Source organism: Erythrolamprus reginae, chromosome Z (assembly GCF_031021105.1).
Source record: "Erythrolamprus reginae isolate rEryReg1 chromosome Z, rEryReg1.hap1, whole genome shotgun sequence".
NCBI classification, from domain to species: domain Eukaryota; kingdom Metazoa; phylum Chordata; class Lepidosauria; order Squamata; family Dipsadidae; genus Erythrolamprus; species Erythrolamprus reginae.
Genome location: NC_091963.1, coordinates 69,788,399 through 69,810,154, shown reverse-complemented (window position 1 = coordinate 69,810,154; position 21,756 = coordinate 69,788,399). Strand labels below are relative to the sequence as shown.

Genomic DNA, 21,756 nt, shown 5'->3' with positions numbered 1-21,756 from the left:
CACCAGGATTATTTTTGTGGAGTGGGTCAACCTGGTGTTTGGCCCCACAGTCAAGAAGTTTCTGCAGGACAATGATTTGCCACTCAAGGCCCTCCTTCTGCTGGACAATGCTCCTGCTCATCCACCAAACCTCATAGAGGACATTTTGGAGGAATTCAATTTTGTTCGTGTGCTTTTCTTGCCACCAAACACCACACCTCTCCTCCAGCCCATGGACCAGCAGGTGATTGCAAATTTTAAGAAGATATACACGAAGCACCTATTCAAAAGGTGCTTCGAGGTGACGGAAAGCACCAACCTCACCCTTCGAGATTTCTGGAAGGACCATTACAACATTGCCACCTGCATCAGTCTCATTGATTTATCTTGGCAGGGGGTTTCCAGGAGGACCCTGACCTCTGCCTGGAAGAAACTGTGGCCTGGAGCAGTGTCCAACAGAACGTCCGAGACGTTGGAGGAGGCTGAACCCATCATCCTTGAGGAAATTGTGTCCCTGGGACAATCTATGGGCCTGGAGGTTAACGAAGATGACATTGAGGACCTCGTAGAGGAGCATAGTGAGGAGCTGACAACAGAGGAATTGAAGGACCTACAGCAGCAGCAGCAGTCGGAGGTTTTGAAAGCTTTGCAGGAAGAAACAGCTGAGGAGGAGGAGGAAATACCCACAAGGGACATTAAAGAAATGCTGTCGATGTGGGAGAAGTTGCGCAGCTTCGTTGAAATGAAGCATCCGGAAAAAATTGCAACAGTTCGTGCAGCAGACCTTTTCAATGACACGTGCCTTGCGCACTTTAGAAAGATTTTGAGGGGGAGAAGTAAGCAAACTTCTCTCGATAGGTTTTTTGTTAAAGGACCCCTTAAGAATGCTGTAGTTCAAGAAAAAAGACGTAGGCTTGATGAAAGTGAGGATGATCCAACCTCTCAAGCACCTAGTCCTCCAACAAGCTCAAGCACCTAGTTGTCAGGTCTGACTTAACTAAATTTACTTACTTAAAAGATAATAAATTAAGTTTTTGTTAATGTAGTGTACAGTACACTGTACTGATGTATTTTTTCATTCTTATCTCTCCTGCCACTTTCCCCACTCGCCACTTCTTCCTCCCCCTGCCACCACTACCCCTCTCGCTTCCACATTAGAGAAGAAATAAAAGCTCCGAATTTGGGTCGGGGGAGGAGGAGGAGGAAGAGGAGGAGGACAGTCGCTGCCAAGTGAAGAAGGTGAGGTGAATTTTAAAAAATCCAAAACTTTAAGGCTTGAAACAAAAAGGGACTCTGAGATGACCAGGAGGAGCATGCTCCTCCCATACACCCTGGACCCACCACACAGGAGAAACTCCACTGCCACTTCCCTCTCTAGTTGCCCCTCTCCCCATTTCACTCACATCACTTCCTCCACATGCACACATTCTTACATTCCTAGGACAGCAATCTTACACTTCTTATTCCCCCTTCAACCTCCCATTATGTTTACAGGAGAGCCAACTTGCAATTTTTATCCCCCCCCCCACCTTGCTTCATGTTTCTATGACAGCCGAGGTTGGATAGATGGATAATGGATGGATGGATGGATAGATAGATGGATGGATGGATGGATGGATAGATAGATAGATGATAGATGTAGATAGATGATAGATGGATAGATGATAGATAGATACAGATGGATGGATGGATGGATGGATGGATGGATGGATGGATAGATAGATAGATAGATAGATAGATGATAGATAGATGATAGGTGGATAGATGATAGATAGATATGGATAGATAGATAGATAGATAGATAGATAGATTGTACTGTAGATAGATAGATAGATGATAGATAGATGGATGGATGGATGGATGGATGGAAGGGTGGGTGGGTGGGTGGGTGGGTGGATGGATGGATGGATAGATAGATAGATAGATAGATAGATAGATAGATAGATAGATAGATACAGTAGTACAGTACTGTACAGTGTTGCCTCCCTCCCCAGAGCTTTGGCCACAAAGGTAGGGACGGCAAAGGGGTGGGGGGTGAGAGAAGAGAACAGGAGACTCGGCATCCTTTCCTACAGCTTTAATTCACACAGCTCAGGCACGGCAAAGGGGTGGGGGGGGTGAGAGAAGAGAACGGAAGACTCGGGATCCTTTCATGCAGCTTTAATTCTGTGTGAATTAAAGTTGCCTGCAAGGATCCCGAGTCTTCCGTTCTCTTCTCCCACCCCCCACCCCTTTGCCGTGCCTGAGCTGTGTGAATTAAAGTTGCCTGTAAGGATCCCGAGTCTTCCGTTCTCTTCTCTCACCCCCCACCCCTTTGCCGTGCCTGAGCTGTGTGAATTAAAGTTGCCTGTAAGGATCCCGAGTCTTCCGTTCTCTTCTCTCACCCCCCACCCCTTTGCCGTGCCTGAGCTGTGTGAATTAAAGTTGCCTGCAAGGATCCCGAGTCTTCCGTTCTCTTCTCTCACCCCCCACCCCTTTGCCGTGCCTGAGCTGTGTGAATTAAAGTTGCCTGCAAGGATCCCGAGTCTTCCGTTCTCTTCTCCCACCCCCCACCCCTTTGCCGTGCCTGAGCTGTGTGAATTAAAGTTGCCTGCAAGGATCCCGAACGGAAGACTCGGGATCCTTGCAGGCAACTTTAATTCACACAGCTCAGGCACGGCAAAGGGGTGGGGGGTGAGAGAAGAGAACGGAAGACTCGGGATCCTTACAGGCAACTTTAATTCACACAGCTCAGGCACGGCAAAGGGGTGGGGGGTGAGAGAAGAGAACGGAAGACTCGGGATCCTTACAGGCAACTTTAATTCACACAGCTCAGGCACGGCAAAGGGGTGGGGGGTGAGAGAAGAGAACGGAAGACTCGGGATCCTTTCCTACAGCTTTAATTCACACAGCTCAGGCACGGCAAAGGGGTGGGGGTGGGAGAAGAGAACGGAAGACTCGGGATCCTTGCAGGCAACTTTAATTCACAGCGCTCAGGGACGGCAAAGGGGTGGGGGCAGGGGGAATACAAACTTTTTTTGTCTTACGAACGCCAAACCCAAACTTCCCTGTTCGGCGTTCGGGAGGCCGCTGGGAAGCCCCGCCGCCCGGCTGTCACCTTTTAAAACAGCCGGGGGGCTTCCCAGCAGCCTCCCGAACGCCAAACCCGGAAGTTTGGGTTTGGCGTTCGTAAGACGAAAAAAGTTCGTAAGAAGAGGCAAAATTTTTCTGAACCCCGGGTTCGTATCTCGGGTTGTTCGTAAGACGAGGGGTTCGTATCTTGAGGTACCACTGTATTTGTTTCCTTATCAAATCCATCATCTTCACCAATTTTTCTTAACTTAACAGCAATGGTTGCACATTTGTCAAGGTGATTTTTTGCAATGTAGAATATTCAGGTGTAATAAATTCAAAATTTCCATGTAACTAGGCAGTCCTTTGGATATTGCTCCATGGGCTCCTATTATGATTGGTAAAATCATTGTTTTCTTCCTCCATAATCCGTCAACTTCAATTTGCAAATCACAATATTTTGTTATTTTTTTTCTAGCCTTTTCCTTTCAATTTGTGCATCATCTGGTATTGCAGTATAGATGAACCAGACTTTTTCTTTTCCACAATAATGATTTCAGGTGTGCTGTGGACCAGAGGTCTGTCTGTTTGAATCTGGAAATCCCACAAGATATTGACCTGTTCATTTTTAAGAACTGTACATTTGGTGTTTCCAGTAATTTTTGCTGCATTTGAAGCCAAACTTTTGGCAAAGCTTCCAATATATGATTTTGACAACCCGATCATGACATTTTAGATCATCAGTCTATGAGATTTTGCTCCAGCCACTGATAAAGTGATCCAGTTTCATTTTTCTCATTGCATCATCATCATATTATTATTATTACTGTTGTTGTTGTTATTATTATTATCATTGTTATTAAAAAGTGCCTTACCTCTGGATAGAGATTAAATCTTTTCAGTGTGTTTATTACAAGAGGATATTCAGTTAGATTATCATTCATAATCATCCAAACTCCATTGTAAAATGATGGTGCTTCAACTATAGTCTTGAAGTAGGAATAATAGAGACCCTAAAGTGAATATATTTAAAAACAGTATTTAAATGTTTAATATTTAAATATATAATTTGCTTCATATTTGTACATTTGAATTGAAATAATTTGCTATAGCAATAACACAATAATACAGTAGTACCCCTAGATACGAGCATAATTTGTTCCATAAGGGAGCTTGTATCTCGAGGCAACTCATATATCTGGAACAAGTTGTTTTTCCCCTCCGAGATAACCAAAAGCAAGGATTCTTGCGCCACCTAGTGGACGCTCGGCTCGTATCCCGAATTTGAGCTCGGGAATAGAACAGAAATGTCTCTCCCCTCGTGGCTCGTATCTTGAAATACTCGCATGTAGAGCAGCTCGTATCTAGAGGTACTACTGTATCTGCTGAAGTAATTACAATTCCTAGACCAGAAATAGAATAAAACAAGTACTGCAAGTTATCTTTAACATATCAACACTTTCTTAATATGTTGAACTAGATCTGGAAAAATCCAAGTTCAAGTCTTTATTCAGTCACTGCCGTTAGCAATCAGGTATTGCTATAGAAAATATATAGGAGCAAGCAAGTTTGGTTAAGTGGTTAAGGCAATAGAAGACTATGCATACTAGTCCATTTTTAGATATGAAAGTCAGTTGGGAGTCTTAATGTTGGTAAAATAGGAGGAAGAAGAAATATTAAGATATTTTTACCAACTTACTTTATTTATAGACATAATCAACATGGGATACTATATAAACTATATATAATACCCGATTTACAAGAGTTTGTTTGGTGACTATCTGAAATTACTATGGCACTGAAAAAAGTGACTTATGGCCATTTTTCACACTCACTATCATTGCAGCATCCCCATGTTCACATGATCAAATTCAGCCACTTGGCAACTGACTCATATTTATGATAGTTGCAGTGTCCCAGGGTCATATGAACACTTTTTGTGACCTTCTCATACGCAAAATCAATGGGGAAACCAGGTTCACTTAACAAACTGTTATTAACTTAACAACACAGTAATTCATTTAACTTAACAACACAGTAATTCACGTAAAAAAGATCATAAAGTGGGGCTAAATTCATCTGTGCTGCTTAGCAATAGAAAATTGTGATCATAAATTTAGGACTATCTATATTTGAGAATATACAAGAAAGATAGGATATGAATCTAAAGAATCAATCAATATATTCCTAACTAGCCTGCACTACTATAATGAGATTCTAAATTATTCTTAACTTCCCAAGCAGTCCATATCATTAACACAAAATTAAAATTAACAACTGAATCTACATTTAGCCATTACTAATTAAAATTCCATAAATTTTATTCCAAGCATAACTAAAATATATTTTAAATATATTTTATCGAAAAGATAAATATCTCTCATAGTAGGAGTCCCCAACCTGGCCAAGCGTGGATGAGTGAGCAAAGCTTCCTCTGTGCATGGGCAGAATTTAAGTTACATGTGAAACCATCCCCTATCTCCAATCCAAGGAACGTTTGTCTTCCATTAAACAGTCCCTGGTGTCAGAAAGATTGGAGATCTCTTGACTTATAGCTATATTTTTCTTCTATCCAATTATGTATGATTCTTGGAGACCACCTTGATAAATCCCTGCAGTTTTCTTGGCAATGTTTTTCAGAAATGATTTGTTATTGCCTCCTTTCAATGACAGGGAAAGTGACTGGTCTAGGATCACCAACTGGCTTTGCATCTAAAGTAGTACTAGAATTCACAGGTAGTTGGTAGCCTGGTGCCTTATCTACTATACCATATTGATTGAAAAAAATATTTATGTAATTTATAGGCTGTTTGACTCCCAGTGACTCTGGGCAAATTAATTTAATAAAGATATGGTATAAAGAAGCTGCAGGTATTTGAAAATTTTCCAGCATCAGTAAAAGAAACTGTGACAAGTAATCTGTGAAACTGCATACACCACAAAAATATTAAAATCTTAACAAAAAATATTTCTAATCATCTAAACGAGTATGATATTTTTTCAATTCAAGAATACATGATAGTTTACATTTAAAAATTAAAAAGGACATATTATTTGATATCCCTATTGTAGAATTATAAGTTCTAACCATTTCAGTTCGAAATGCCATTTCCCGCTCCAGAGTTGAAAGATGAGAAAAGTGACGATCATTTTCAAAGAGAGTTGTTATGTGATACCTGTTAAAAGTATACATATTTGGCAATAAATCAGGAGTCAGGAATCACTTGGGTAAAGAGATTATTGGATAAAACCTAATCACAAAAATGCCGAATTCTACCATGGAGTAGTAGAGCATTCTACCTTTTCCTAGTAAGTCTACTCACCTTCATTACAATAATTTGCATATATTTTTACAACTTAGATGTACTATAATCTCTCATGTCAGTGATGGAATTCAAATAATTTAACGATCGGTTGTCTGCCCTAGTGACCAGCTGGATAAATGTAGCTGGGTGGTCGTGTGACTGAATGGGCATGGCCAACTTGATGTCACTCACGTCAAGGGGTGCTCCATGTCACCCAGCCTCTCGTGACCATGGAGATGCTGCAACAATTGTAAATGTGAAAAGTGGTCATGTCACTTTTTTTCAGTGACACTGTAACTTTGAATGGTCACTAAATGAAATGTTGTAAGTCAAGGCATACTTATACAAAAATACAAAAAAGCTACAATTTTCTCCTCTTTTTTCTTCAATGAGCCTCTGCCTTCCGTTCCCCCCCACCCCACTCTCTGTTATTCCTACACACTTTTCTAGCTGTGGGGTGGGGGGAAGAACAGAATGCAGAGGTTCATTGAAGAAAAAAGAGTAGAAAAGTGTATAGGAATAATGGAGAGTGGGATGAGGGGAACTGAAGGCAGAGGCTCATTGAAGAAAAAAGAGAAGAAAGAGGAATGGAAGAAATATTGACAGGAATAATCAATAATCAGAGTCGAGTGGGGGGGAGAAAAAAAACCTGGAAACAAACAAGGAGGAGGAAGAGAAGGCAAAAGCTGCTTCCAGACAGGAGGGTAGGCAGAGTGGAGGGGAATGAAAAGTAACGAATCCTCTAATTGGCTGGTGGCTAAGTGTCCCCTGCGTCCTGCGTTCGTCGAAAGGGCCAGGGAGAAAAGGCAGCAACCAATGGCTGCGGGCCGGAAGGCTGGGGACGGAACAGGCTCGCCCAAGTGGAGGAGGCTTAACATCCCATTCCGGATTTTTGAAGAGGCAACTGGACTTTCTAGAAACCAAGAAAGTCCAAGTTGCCTCTTGAAAAAAGCACCTCTGGGATAACCATGACCTGGATGAATCCCCATAGGCAAGAGACTCTCATACTCAGTGAACTGATATTCTTTCCCATCCAGGAGAAGCAATCATTAGATCAGTTTGCACCCCTTAAAGATATTATTCTTTAAGTCTCACTCACCTGGTCTTACTCATCTCACAATATATCCCAAGGAAATCATTCAGATTTCAAGAAAGATCACATGCCCCCAGAAAGGCAATTTTTAAAAAAAGCAGACGTAATGCCAAGCTTGCATCCTGCCTCTTGGAAGTATACCCCAAAAGTACATCCCAAACTGTAAAAAGCTTTTTAAAAAGTCAAGCCCCTAATAAAAATACCAGCAAACAAACAAACAAAAAACTGCAGAGAAGCTTTGGGTAGTCTGGGCATACTGCCAAGAACCTATTAAGGGCTGTTACAATTCCACAAGGCTTAACTGGTGAAGCAGTTTCTGAAAACATTTAACCCTGCTATTCTCCTCCCATTTTACTCTCCGGATCCTTTTAGACCCGAAGTATAAAAAGGTTGGTTCTAGCTACTGGAATGGGGTTTTTTGAATACTTTTTTCACTAGTACACTAATTTGAACATCCCTGATCACAAACAAATGAAAAATGAAATGGAAAAAAAAATGGATTTTGCAGGCTAATCTATCTATAAATTGAAATAATTGCACACAGCCGGGGGTGCAGGCCTTTCTCAGCAAAATAAACAAATAAGCATTAATTTTTTCATTTCAATTTTCATTTCATTGTGTGCAGAAATGTTCAAATTAGTATACTAGCAAAAACAGGATACGACTAGAAACAACACAGAGGCACTCCAGAATGTTTCCTCCTTGCCTTCCTCACAGGATTAGCCCTGCAAAGTGGGAAAAACAAAAGATTTTTGGAAGGACATTTCTTCCAACAACTGGTTCTCCAAACTGCTTGAAAGTTAATAAATGGTTCTCCTGAACTGCTACCTCCACTGAATCCTATCACTGCCTCATATGCTCTACACAAACCAGTCCATTATAAGAAAATAAACATGAAATGTGCACGATATTCAGAATCATGTAAATCTCCAAACATGGAGTTTGTTGCAATTAAATGAAATATATTTAAATTTAGAAAACATCTGAGTAACTTCTACGAGGGTCACCCAGGAAGTATTTTTTTTCTCAGCCTACAGTAATGGTACAAATGTGAAACTTTAGATACACATTATTGAATTGTTAGGACTACATGTGTAAATTTTGTGTTTCTTCAGACAGATAGCACAGCTGCAGCAGTGTTTCAAAACGACAAAACGGCACATTTTTTCCTCAACATTTACTGAACAAAATGAAACTTACACACAAGAAAGAATTGTTTCTTCTACACTCCCTATTTTTCCATATAATCTCCATCCTGTTCTATGGCCTTCCTCCAGCAAGACACAAGGGTGTGTATGCCCTGACGATATCACTCCTTGTTCTGATCACAAAGCCATTTCTGCACTGTGCGAATCCCGTCTTCCACACTTTCTTTGTTGATTGACAGCTTCAGCACCAACTGCCAAGTCAGTATGCATCAGTCCTCGTGAATGAGCACATCAACAAGCTGCGTCTTGTCAGATGTGACAGCCGTGGCTGGCCACTCTAAATGCTGCAAATCTTGGGGCTCTGCTAAACCGTCTTCTAATGGCCTCATCCTCAGTGCCCAGAGACTAACCGTACTTATGTTGATTGCAGATTTTCCATAAACTGTACACAAACGTTTGTGAATGTTGCCAACAATTTCTTTCTCCACAGTGAGAAATTCAAAGACCACATGCGGCTTGTAACGTATATCACTTACAGACACCATTTCAAAACACTGCTGCAGCTATGTTATCTGTCTGAAGAAACACAAAATTTATACATGCACTCCTGACAATTCAAATAATGTATATCTAAAGTTTCGCATTTGTACCATTACTGTAGGCTGAGAAAAAAAAAGTGTAAAATTGCTTTCTAGGCTACCCACGTAGATTAAAATATAACCCAGCATTATTGTGTTACAGTTATTAAGATAACAACAAAGACAAGTAGAATTAGAAAGCCTTCATTTCACCATGAAAATATTGGTTAGTCCTTCACATATAGGCAGGCAACAAAATAACAGCCTTTTTTACTTGAGAATTCTTAAATTTGCATGTTTAAGAACTGAATGTCTTCCTTCTAATATCTTCCAGAACATCTACTATATACACATACATACATACAGAGAGAGAGAGAGAGAGATACCGCTACTTACGAACTTAATTCGTTCCGTGACCAGGTTCTTAAGTAAAAAGTTTGTAAGCAGAAGCAATTTTTCCCACTGGAATCAATGTAAAAGCACATAATATGTGTGATTGGGGAAACAACAGGGAGGGTGGAGGCCCTGTTTCCTCCCAGGAGATTCCTAGAGAGGCCCCATGGAGGCTTCTCCCCGCCTTTTCTGGCCCTATTTCCTTCCAGGAGATTCCTAGAGGCCCCACGGAGACTTCTCCCCGCCTTTTCCAGCTCTATTTCCTCCCAGGAGATTCCTAGAGAAGCCCCACAGAGGCTTCTCCCCACCTTTTCGTCCCTGTTTCATCCCAGGAAATTCCTAGAGAGGCTCCAAGGAGGCTTCTCCCTGCCTTTTCCAGTTACAATTTCAGAGGCTCAGGTTTGTAAGTGGAAAATGGTTCTTGAAAGGATGCAAAAAAAATCTTGAACACACAGTTCTTATCTATAAAAGTTCATACATAGAGGCATTTGTAGGTAGAGGTACCACTGTATATGGTCCTCGGAGAGGGGCGGCATAATAAATCCAATCAATTTATCAATAAATAAATACGCCGTATTTTCCAGAGTATAAGACGCATGTTTTTCCTCAATAAAAGAGGCTAAAAATGTGGGTGCGTCTTATACTCTGAATGTAGCTCTCTTTTTTTGAAGTTTTTTCCCCAGCCCTAACTAGCTGCCAAGCTAGCTCTTTCATTGTTTCTCTCAGTGAAGAATATTTTGCAAGCCCTAAGTCTGTGCAGGCTTTTTTTCATTGCTCTATTTGCTCTGAATATTTCTTTCCAGCCCTAACAAGATGCTAACAATGTTCCCAGCTCTTACTGGCTTGCAAGCTCTTTCATTGTTACTCTCTCCAAATAAGGTTTTTTTAAAGCCTTAACTCAGGGCTAAAATAATGTGCTGAAGCTGACCATACTAAGAATGCTAGCCAGATGAAGATGTAGTAGGCTTTTTTTTTTCTTATTTTCCTCCCCAAAAACTAAGGTGTGTTTTATATTCCGTTGCATCTTATACACCGAATACATGGTGTTTGTGTGTGTGCATGTGTGTGTATGAATGAATGTACATATATATCGTAGATAGAATATAAGATAAAATCCTGCCTATAAACTTATTAGGGAACAGTCTAGCTCCCTGGACTTCCTAAAAAGTGAATCCTGAGAGAAAAAATATGAATGCAATTAAAAAATAAGAAGTAAAAACAGGAAGCCTATAATATTAATTCAAAAATACAGAGGAAAAAGTAGAAATGTATCAATTCTACTTGAAAGCCGAGTACAACCTTCAGTCATACGCAGCATAGAGCCAGTAGTGACTTCCCAGAAATTTGGAGATATTTTTCTCTTTGTGGAGTGGCACTAGAAAGAACTATGAACAAGAAGCTCCAAAAACTTTTCCCAGTGTCAGCTCAATAATATCTAAATTCATCAGGGTGTTTTGCCCCCTTCCTTGCATGCTGAGAGGAAGAGAAAGCTAAGTAAATATGACTGGAGGAAAAAATGGACATGGCCAGTCCTATAAGTTTCTGTTTTTGTAGCTTCCCTTTATGATCACAATCCAAATGCCCAGTGCCTAGTTCACAATTATAACTTCATAGTGAGCTGTGTTATATGAATGCCACTGGCAGCTTTTCACAAACAAAATAATTGGGAAAGATGGTAGGAAAGATTGTATATACTACTTTTTCTCCCAAGGAGTCCATCTTCTACTTTATAGTAGCCCCCTGCCTATCTTCATTCTAACATTTCTGTGGCTTCTGCAGATAAACTCATACTTCCTAGTGCTCACCCATAGCACAGATGCCCTACATACATCTTATGTGGGACTCCCATTTGTTCCTGTTTAATGACCTGCACATCCTGGGGTTGTGATAGCCACTGGGACTGCTATCACTAAGTAATGTGGTTATGCTTTATGATCACATCACTTAGCAATAGCAATTCTAATCCTGTTTGGCATCGAATAGAAAAACTGCCTGGAGGGGAAGAGGGAGGCCAGTCTGAAAGAGGAAGCGTGGAAGGCACACAAGTCTCATCCATCACTACTTCATAACCTTTGGCTTACCAGAGGGACTTAACCTAAGGGACGTAAAACATAAATTATAGAGATAATGGTACTGTAATTGGACACTGATGAAGCATTTTGGTTTACTGAACATAAACTTACCAGTGAAGGATTCCTGCAACAACAGCTGTTAAGAAAAATAAAACAAAAGATACTATCTTAATTATTTTAAAATTATTTTTTAATGTAATCCCAGTCCTTAAATGCTGTATATATGTAACAGTTCTAAAAGCCTGCACTGAATTTCTCTGCACAAGGCATGCTATGTTTTCTGTGGAATATTCATACATGTCATTCTTATATTGTCTTAATTTCAGATATATAATTTTAAAAGTTAGACTGAAACAGATAAAATAGATATACGCATTACTGCTTTCATACATTAGCTGTTTAAAAGTATTAGTGTTATACTTAGGATACATCTAACAAATTTCTAACTTCTCATGAGGCCAATTTTTATATCGTATATACTTGAGTATAAGTCTAGTTTTTCAGCACCAAAAATGTGCTGAAAAATCCGACCTCGACTTATACTCGAGTCACTGACAGCGCTCAGGTGCTGCAATGGCCTAAGCCAGTGATGGCGAACCTATGACACGCGTGTCAGTACTGACACGCGTAGCCATTTTAGGTGACACGCGGGAGAGCAGAGCGCAGGCTCGCCCACACGCTGCCTTTGGCAGCACAAGCATACCTGTCCGGCCAGGGGAAGAATCGCCCCGGCCGGACGTCAGTTTCAGCTGGGGCGGCCCGAGAACACCGCCTCCCAGCTGGGCGCGCGCGCATGCATGTCCGGCCGGGGGAAGAATCGCCCCGGCCGGACGTCAGTTTCAGCTGGGGGGGGGCGTGAGAACACCGCCTCCTAGCTGGGCGCGTCTGCGCAGAGCGCAGGCTCGCCGATACGCTGCCTTTGGCAGCACAGGCATGCCTGTCCGGCCGGGGGAAGAATCGCCCCGGCCGGACTTCAGTTTCAGCTGGGGGGGCCGAGAACACCGCCTCCCAGCTGGGCGCGCGCATGCCTGTCCGGCCGGGGGAAGAATCGCCCCGGCCGGACGTCAGTTTCAGCTGGGGCGGGGCGAGAACACCGCCTCCTAGCTGGGCGCGTCTGCGCAGAGCGCAGGCTCGCCCACACGCTGCCTTTGGCAGCACAGGCATGCCTGTTCGGCCGGGGGAAGAATCGCCCCGGCCGGACGTTTCAGCTGGTGGGAGGGTGGCAGCAGCGGGCAGTACCCGTGGGGAGGTGCCAGGGTGGTCAGCTGTGAGGCTGAGCTCCGGAACAGAGGCACCGACGCCGGGGGCTGGACATGCTGGAATTGCGTGCCTGGCACTTACCTGCTGGCTGGGCTGGGACGGAGGCTCCAGCCCCACGTCCATGCCCAGCGCAACGCCAGCATGTACGGCGTCTAGCAACATGTCTAGCCGCCGCCGTCGGTGCCTCGGTTCCGGAGCTCTGCCTCACAGCTGATCACCCTGCTGCCGCTGCTGAGAGAAAAAGAGAAGGAGAGAGGGGGGAGAGAAAGAGATAGCAAGAGAGGGACAGAGAAAGAGAGAGGGGGGATAGCAACAGAGGGAGAGAGAGAAAGAGAGAGGGGGGAGAGAGAGAGAAAGAAAGATAGCAAGAGAGGGAGAGAGAGAAAGAGAGAGGGGGAGAGGGGGAGAGAAAGAGAGGGAGGGGGGAGAGAAAGAGATAGCAAGAGAGGGAGAGAGAGGGGGGGTTAGCAAGAGAGGGAGAGAGAGAAAGAGAGAGGGGGGATAGCAACAGAGGGAGAGAGAGAAAGAGAGAGAGGGGAGAGAGAGAGAGAAAGGGAGAGGGAGAGGGGGGAGAGAAAGAGAAAGAAAGATAGCAAGAGAGGGAGAGAGAGGGAGAGGGGGGGGAAGAGAAAGAGATAGCAAGAGAGGGAGAGAGGGAGATAGCAAGAGAGGGACAGAGAGAAAGAGAGAGGGGGGATTGCAACAGAGGGAGAGAGAGAAAGAGAGGGGGGAGAGAGAGAGAGAAAGAGAGAGGGAGGGGGGGAGAGAAAGAGAAAGAAAGAGATTGCAAGAGAGGGAGAGAGAAAGAGGGAGAGGGGGAGAGAAAGAGATAGCAAGAGAGGGAGAGAGGGGGTTAGCAAGAGAGGGAGAGAGAGAAAGAGAGAGGGGGATAGCAACAGAGGGAGAGAGAGAAAGAGAGAGGGGGGAGAGAGAGAAAGAGAGAGGGGGGAGAGAGAGAGAAAGAGAGAGGGAGAGAGGGGAGAGAAAGAGAAAGAAAGAGATTGCAAGAGAGGGAGAGAGAAAGAGAGGGAGAGGGGGAGAGAAAGAGATAGCAAGAGAGGGAGAGAGGAAGAGAGGGGGTTAGCAAGAGAGGGAGAGAGAAAGAGAGAGGGGGGATAGCAACAGAGGGAGAGAGAGAAAGAGAGAGGGAGAGAGGGGGGAAAGAAAGAGAGAAAGAGATAGCAAGAGAGGAAGAGAGAGAAAGAGAGAGAGGGGGGATAGCAACAGAGGGACAGAGAGAGAGAGGGAGAGAGGGGGGAAAGAAAGAGAGAAAGAGATAGCAAGAGAGGGAGAGAAAGAGAGAGGGAGAGAGGGGGGAAAGAAAGAGAGAAAGAGATAGCAAGAGAGGGAGAGAAAGAGAGAGGGAGAGGGGGGAGAGAAAGAGAGAGAAAGAGATAGCAAGAGAGGGAGAGAGAGAAAGAGATAGTAAGAGAAGGAGAGAGAGGGGGAGAGAAAGAGAGAAAGCAAAAAAAGAGAGAGAAAGAGATAGCAAGAGAGAAAGAGAGGGAGAGAGGGGGAGAGAGAAAGAGAGAAAGACAGCAACAGAGAGAGAGAAAGCAAGAGAGAGAGAGAAAGAGGGGGGAAGGAGGGTGAGGGAAAGACATTGAGGGAGGGAAGGAGGGAGAGAGAAGGAGGGCAAAAAAGGGAGGAAGGAAGGGAGAAACAAAGAGAGATGGATAGAGAGGGGGAAAGAAAGAGGAAGGAAGGGAGAGAGAGAAATAGAGCGAAAGGGAGGAAGAGAGATATTTTTTTGACCAAACTTTTTTTGCCCCCCCCCCCCCCCACCGCTCAATGTTCCCCAGGATTTTGTAAATGTGAATAATGTGCCGCGGCTCAAAAAAGGTTGGGAAACACTGATTTAAACTATAAATATCACAAAATTATGTTTTTTTCTCAAGGTGACACACCACCCGAGTTATACTTGTTTTTTTGGCGAATTTTGACACACCAAGCTCAAAAGGTTGCCCATCACTGGCCTAAGCACTGGCAGGGACTCTTCAGATGCTCCCCTGTTGTGCGTGCGCAAATTATTTCTCATTGAAAGGATCTTTTTTTTCCTCCTCCCTCACCAGAGGAAGTGCGGGAAGAGGGAGGCAAATGGGAGAGGGAACCTCCTTTGCTGCAGATGATAGATGGACAGACAGACAGACCCCTTTATCCCCATCACACCCAGCCAAAAAGCAAGCCACCGCAATCCCTGGCCGGGGGACTGGGCAAAGGGGGAGAAAGATAGAGAACCCCTCTGCTGTAGCTGTTTCTGCCGCTTAGCATTCCTCCCACCCACTGAGCTCTACACCCCCCCCCCCCCCGCACACACACACACCTCCAGCGAGCCACTCTGGGATTTGAGCGTAAGAGAGGCAGAGAGGCTCCTTGGGACAAGCGAGGCAAGCGAGCGGCGGCTCTCCAAGAGCGCAAACTTTCCCACGGAGCTTCTTCTTCTCCTTCTTGAGGCGAAGCAGCCGGATGTTGCACCGTAGCTGTCTGGGCGGAGCAACCATGGACGATGCAGCCACCTGGGATTTGAGCCTCAGGATAATGGGGAGCATGCTCAGCAGGACAGGCCCCATAGCCTTGGCTGACTCACTCGGTTCCAGGTGCCCCGACCAGAAGCCCCCTCCCGCCACCTGCCTCACCCACCACCTGCTTCCCTGAGGCGGCTGCATTCTCCATGGCTGCTCCGCCCAGACAGCTACAGTGCAACATCCATCTGCTTTGCCTCGAGGAAAGAAAAAGTTCCACAGAAAGTTTGTGCAGAGGACGTGTAGAAGGTGAGTCAGATTTGGGGGGGGGGGGGGGAGAGACTCTGACAGAAAAATGGCAACAATGGGCGTGCGAGGCAGCCTTGAGGGGCTCCAAACCGACCTGGCTGATCAGGTTAGATCTCTAAAGGCAGTTGAAAGCTTGGGGGAAAACCTTTCTCCTGTCCTCTGAGCCCCCAGCAATTCCTTCCCTCTCCCTTTTTTCCTCTTTGGTTCACCTCCTCCCTCCCCCCCCAGGGCCCAGGACTCTGGGAAAGTATGCAGCTGGTAAGGGGGTGGGGAACATCAGCCGTTCTTCACAGGAGGCAGTTCGAGCCCCGCCGTATCTGTGAGGATCTTCGTCTCTGAATGTAAAAAATATTTTTAAAAGATGGCAAGAATGAGGAAGAAGGGCAACAGTGGCTAATGCTACCTGATTGCTCCTTGGGCTCTTTAAATGAGGTATCCCCCGCCCCCCCAATGGCTCTGAGCATGGCTGGGACTATAAAAGGGATAATAATAAACAAATTTTGGAGGCGCTGTCCGCCTCTGTCAACTTCCTCATTCTGCCAACTGGCCGCCAGTTGGCTTGGCGTCTCGAGAAGGTGCCAAACAAGAGGAAGATATCAAATGAATCACTTAAACAACAAAGGAGCGGACAGAGCGCCCGAGTTTCTCCCCCCCTCACATACACACACACAAACACCTCACCTCATGAGAGGAAAAGAAATTCATTTCTTGCTTTTCCTCCTTTTGACTCCTCCTCCTCTTCCCCACCCACCAGCCTCCCCCCCGCCCACCGCAAGGCATTCAGATCCACGTATTGCTTTGTCACAAGAAGGCTGTCACAAGATAGGATGTGCCGTGATTTAGGCAAGGGGTCTCCAATCTTGGCCATTTTAAGCCTGGAGGACTTCAACTCCCAGAATTCCCCCGTCTGTTTTGCCTCCCAGAGATATGTCCCAAGGAGCCTCTCTTACGCTCGAATCCCAGAATGGCTCGGTGGGGTGTGAGGTAGGGATGGGGTAGAGCTCGGTGGCGGGGAATGCTAAGCAACAGAATCGGCAACAGCAGCCGGGCTTCTCTTTCTCTCTTCCCCTTTTCCCAGTCCCCAGCCAGAGATTGTAGCGGCTTGCTTTCTGGCTGGGCGCGATGGGGAAAAAGGGGTCTGGCCGGTTCATTTTATTTTATTTTATTTTTAGCTATGTCTGTCTGTCTGTCTGTCTGTTTGTCTGTCTGTCTGTCTATCATCTATCTATCTATCTATCTATCTATCTATCATCTATCTATCTATCATCTATCAATCTATCTATCATCTATTTGTCATCTATCATCTATCGATCTGTCTATCATCTATCAATTTATCTATTATCTATCTATCTATCTATCTATCTATCTATCTATCTATCTAATCTACTGATGCCTCAATTAAGGTAATTTTACTGGTTTCCATTTTAACAAATTACCAGTAGCCATTGCTTTTTCCACCCTAGACTTATACTCAAGTATATATGGTATTTTTTAAAAGTGTCCAGTTTCTGCTAGAGCAAAAAAAGAGAAGACAGATTAGACTCAAATAGTGATACCTCATCTTACAAATGCCTCGTCATACAAACTTTTCGAGATACAAACTCAGGGTTTAAGATTTTTTTGCCTCTTCTTACAAACTATTTTCACCTTACAAACCCACCGCTGCCGCTGGGATGCCCCGCCTCTGGACTTTCATTGCCAGCGAAGCACCCATTGTTTGCACTGCTGGGATTCCCCTGAGGCTCCCTTCCATCAGAAATCCCACCTCCAGACTTCCTTGTTTTTGTGATACTGCAGGGGAATCCCAGCAGCGCAAAAACAGGCGCTTCGCTGGCAACAGAAGTCCGGAGGTGGGGTTTCCCAACGAGGGGAGCATCAGTGAAATCGCAGCATCGCACGGAGGTGGGGTTTCGAGGACTTCGGTGTTTTTGCGATGCTGCGATTTCACTGATGCTCCCTTCGCTGGGAAACCCCACCTCCGGACTTCCGTTGCCAGTGAAGCGCTCGTTTTTGCGATGCCAGGATTCCCCTGCTGGGATTCCCCTGCTGGGATTCTCCTGCTGGGATTCCCCTGCAGCATCGCAAAAACACAGAAGTCTGAAGGTGGAGTTCCCCATGGAGGGGAGCCTCAGGGGAATCCCAGCAGCGGAAAAACGGGCGCTTCGGCTGGCAAAAGGGGTGAATTTTGGGCTTGCATGCATTAACCACTTTTCCATTGATTCCTATGGGAAACGTTGTTTTGTCTTACAAACTTTTCACCTTAAGAACCTCGTCCCAGAACCAATTAAGTTTGTAAGACAAGGTATCACTGTATATACATACAAAATCCATGAGAATCCTGCAGACATACTCTTGTAGTTTGGATATATCTTTGTAATACAACTATAAAAAACTTCAAAGGTATGCATTGCATTGACATCCTTCAGTCTCGAAAGACTATGGTATCATGCTCTTGATTCCCCAGAGCATGAAGCCTGGGTAGGTTAGTACAGAGGATAGACTGTTACCCAAACAGCAGATCCCCCTTCTCCACATCTCTGAAATATTCCAATGGACTGGCAAAGGCCAATACAATTGGTTTCAGCTATGTCGCAGGAGTTATCAGAACATGGCTGTACAGTCACGAACTACTTCAGGGATTCCGGCTCCAGATTTTGCATCAAGGTTTACTCCTGAAGCTTTTTCCAATGATGAATATAGCCACAAGGCAGTGGAAGTTTGCAAAGGTATAATTTCTGGATATAACTTTAAAAATTAAGGTTAACACCAACAATTATCAGCCTTAAGCTATTGCTTTTAATGCTAACAATTCAAAATATAAATGAAAATATAGTTTATTAATCAAATATATATATATATTTATATCATTTTTAAAAATGCTCACTTTGTCATATATTACTACACCCCTTAATAACAACAATAAAGTGTCATAAAACATGTTTTTCTTCAAGAATCAGATTCACCTACCATACAAACATACTATTTTATAATTTTTGTAGGAAATATCCTTAACTTAAATTTTCAAACAATTAATTTGAATTATGTCTGTGGAACCAACAGGGTATCAACATCAAAATCTTAGTTTGTATCCTTATATCATCTTATTTGGGAGCAAATCTAGTCAATAGGGCTGACTTTGGCATGATCCCTGTAAGAAAATAAGAACTGTAAAATTCTCACCCATTATAAGTGTAAGCCATATTTTGCTATCTGCTCTTGCAATAAAGAATCCTGTTTCTCTCAGAGTTTCTATATAAAAAGAAAATAAACATCATTAACATACTATTAATCTATAGAATTTATGAAATGTATTTAAAGGAATTGTCCTGGCAAAAAAGATTATTATATTTGGAAAGCTAACCTTTTGCTTCCTCATTTGGATCTAGTTTTTTTCTCAGTAATACCAAACCAGTTAAAAAAAATTGTTAACACTAATAATATTTTTTTCAGTAGGATAATATACTGTATACTTACTGTAAAAAGTTGGGAGATTTAGCTTACTTGGGATACAGTAGGTTACAAAAGCAGACTTTTTGGACTCTTTGTCTCATTAAAATTCTTGCAGCTTTCCATTCTTTTTCAGGCTATACTGAAAGTTGAGAAGACTCTCAACTTTAGGCTATGTGGTATGAGATATTAAACAATAATATGCCATTAATGCATGGGTGTCAAACTTGATTGCATCACATGACGTATTGTGATGTATCACAAAGTTTTTTGCCTTTGAAAAGTGACATATCTAGCCCGTAGGCTGCAAGTTTGACAGGCCTGCATTAATGGAAAGAACCTCCTCTCATTTCCCTATCCTATCACAACAAAACTATTCATTAGCTGATAGTAAACTAACCAACAAAAGATAGATTTTTATTTTAAAAACAGAGAATTTTATTAAATGTGCAAATGCTGGGAAGTTTTGCTTATGCACAATTAAATCAATGTTGATGTCAGGGTTCCAAATAGCAACCAAAACTAAATCAGAGTCCTCCAAGTTCTAATTTAATAGTAGAGCCATGTTGGCACATCTGAGAGAGACCCAAATCTTTCTCCACCTAGTTGAAAGTTCAAGCCCTTGTCCCCACAACCCACAGTCCATTATGTTGACCAATCTTCATCTGCCAACTTGGCAGAAATTCCCATCTCCTTCCATATAGATGCAGGAGTGCAAAGACAAAGGATGACATTGACAATCTAGAAGAAATTTGTTATGTTATGTGCCAGTAATGGTTAACCTACAGCATAGGTGCTCACTGGTAACACCTGGAGCCATATCTGCTGGCACATGAGCCATTGTCCTAGCTTAGCTCCAATGTGCACGTGGGTTCTGGCCAGCTGATTTTTGGCTCACACAGAGACTCTGGGAGGGCGTTTTTGGCTTCTAAAGAGTCTCTGGTGGGATAGGGAAGGGCATTTTTACCCTCCCTCAGCTCCAAGGAAGTCTTTGGAGCCCAGGAGGGCGAAACATGAGCCTACTCGGCATACCAGAAGTTGGGAAACAGGCCATTTCTGGCTTCCAGAGGGCCTCTGGGGGGCAGAGAAAGCTGTTTTCGCCCCCCCCCCCCAGGCATTGAATTATGGGTGTGGGCACTAGTGCATACACAATAGCATATACCCATGCTCTTTTGGCACCTGAGGAAAAAAAGGTTCACCATCACTGCTATATGCAGACATCCCTACCAAATTCCCACAGCAAATACATTTTTTAAAAGTGTAAAATGTGGCAGGCCAAAGAAAGACCCCAATTAAAATGGCTTCGTCCTGACAGGTGGCCTCTCCTCAGGAAGACTTGCTGTACAAGAAAGAAAGAGAATCACATAAGGATTAATATAGCATCCTTAAATACCCCTCCTTTGGTTTGTCTGCATATTTATTGTGGAATTATTTAGCTAGCTTGTCAGCTTTTACATTCCAGTTTTTGATCCAAATAGCTTCTGAGAAAGGGTACCGTTCCAAAGGATTAGATATTGTAATTGACCCTAAACATTCCGGAGTCTAAAATTTACTTCACCTCAGAGTGTGCCTCTCCTTGTATTACTACAAGGGGAAGTGGTGATTGGGTTTCTGGTTTTAATAAGCTGCAATGAAATTACCGGATGAATTTTACCCAATATTCTAGGCAATGCAAGCTGCAGTGACTGGGTTGATAATTTTGACTATTCAGAACGGACACAAACGTTTTGGAACTAGCTTTTTGCTGGGCATTTTCAATTGAATCTATTTCATGGACAAAAATCTTTATCCCCCACTCAAGCTTCATCTGCTTCCTCCTTATAGGCTTCCGCCATTACAGCTAGTGCTTTCTTGGTGTTTCCCCATTCTTTTTTCAGCCTCTCCATCCATTCAGTCAGAGACATCGAAGTGGGGGGCTCTGTAGGTAGCTCAGCTATGGGAATGAATTCCATATCATTGGTAATCTGAAAAGGAGTTAGTCCAGTGCTGCCATGAACAATGTTGTTGTATGTCACTTCTGCAAAGGCAACAGTTCTGACCAATTGTCTTGCTGGTAATCTACATAACAACAGATATATTGTTTAACCACTGTACTCATATATTCCGCTGCCCCATTTGTACTCAGATGAAAAGCCAAGCTGAGACCTTGTGTGGATCCAATTGCTTTCAGGAACTCTCTCCAGAACTTGGTGATGAACTTTATGCCTTGGTTGGAGATGACTCTTTTTGGGGACATCATGGAAATGGTAGATATCCTTAAGAAACAGTTTTGTTAGTTTCCTGGCTGAGGGTAGACCTGACAAATGATGAAATGGGTTTTCTTGGAAAATAGGTTGATGACGGTTCAAATTACCGTATTTCTGTTACTTTCTGAGAGTTCTACAATGAGGTCTATGACAATATCCTTTCAGGACTTGCTGGGGATGTGAGCTTGCTGTAGTAGTCCAGGAAGTTTCTCTGGTTGATTTTTCCTGGTAGCACATATGGCACAACTTTTTACATAGTCTTCTAATTCAGTTTTCATTTTTGGCCACCAGAACTGCCGCCGGGCTGGGTGGAGAGTTTTTAAGAATCCAAAATGCCCTCCTAGTCCGGCGTTGTGGTTTGGTTGGAGTATTTCCAATCTGAGGCTGACGGGTTCATATTGTTTTGGCAAACT

The 21,756-nt window shown here is 43.5% G+C and overlaps 1 protein-coding gene across 2 annotated transcripts in view; it reads right to left on the bottom strand.

Annotated features, from left to right (window-relative positions):
* The window catches only part of DPY19L1 (dpy-19 like C-mannosyltransferase 1), a 344,645-nt gene that overhangs the window by 311,931 nt on the left and 10,958 nt on the right, over window positions 1-21,756 (bottom strand). For both annotated transcript variants that reach the window (XR_011556928.1, XM_070729287.1), the window contains exons 2-5: window positions 18,831-18,899; window positions 11,731-11,755; window positions 6,119-6,206; window positions 3,906-4,043 (exon numbers count right to left, since the gene is read on the bottom strand). Coding sequence is in view for 1 of the 2 variants with exons in the window: in XM_070729287.1 (XP_070585388.1) it covers window positions 3,906-4,043; window positions 6,119-6,206; window positions 11,731-11,755; window positions 18,831-18,899 (320 nt within the window). In the remaining variant the exon portion in view is untranslated. The remainder of the gene's footprint in view (window positions 1-3,905; window positions 4,044-6,118; window positions 6,207-11,730; window positions 11,756-18,830; window positions 18,900-21,756) is intronic.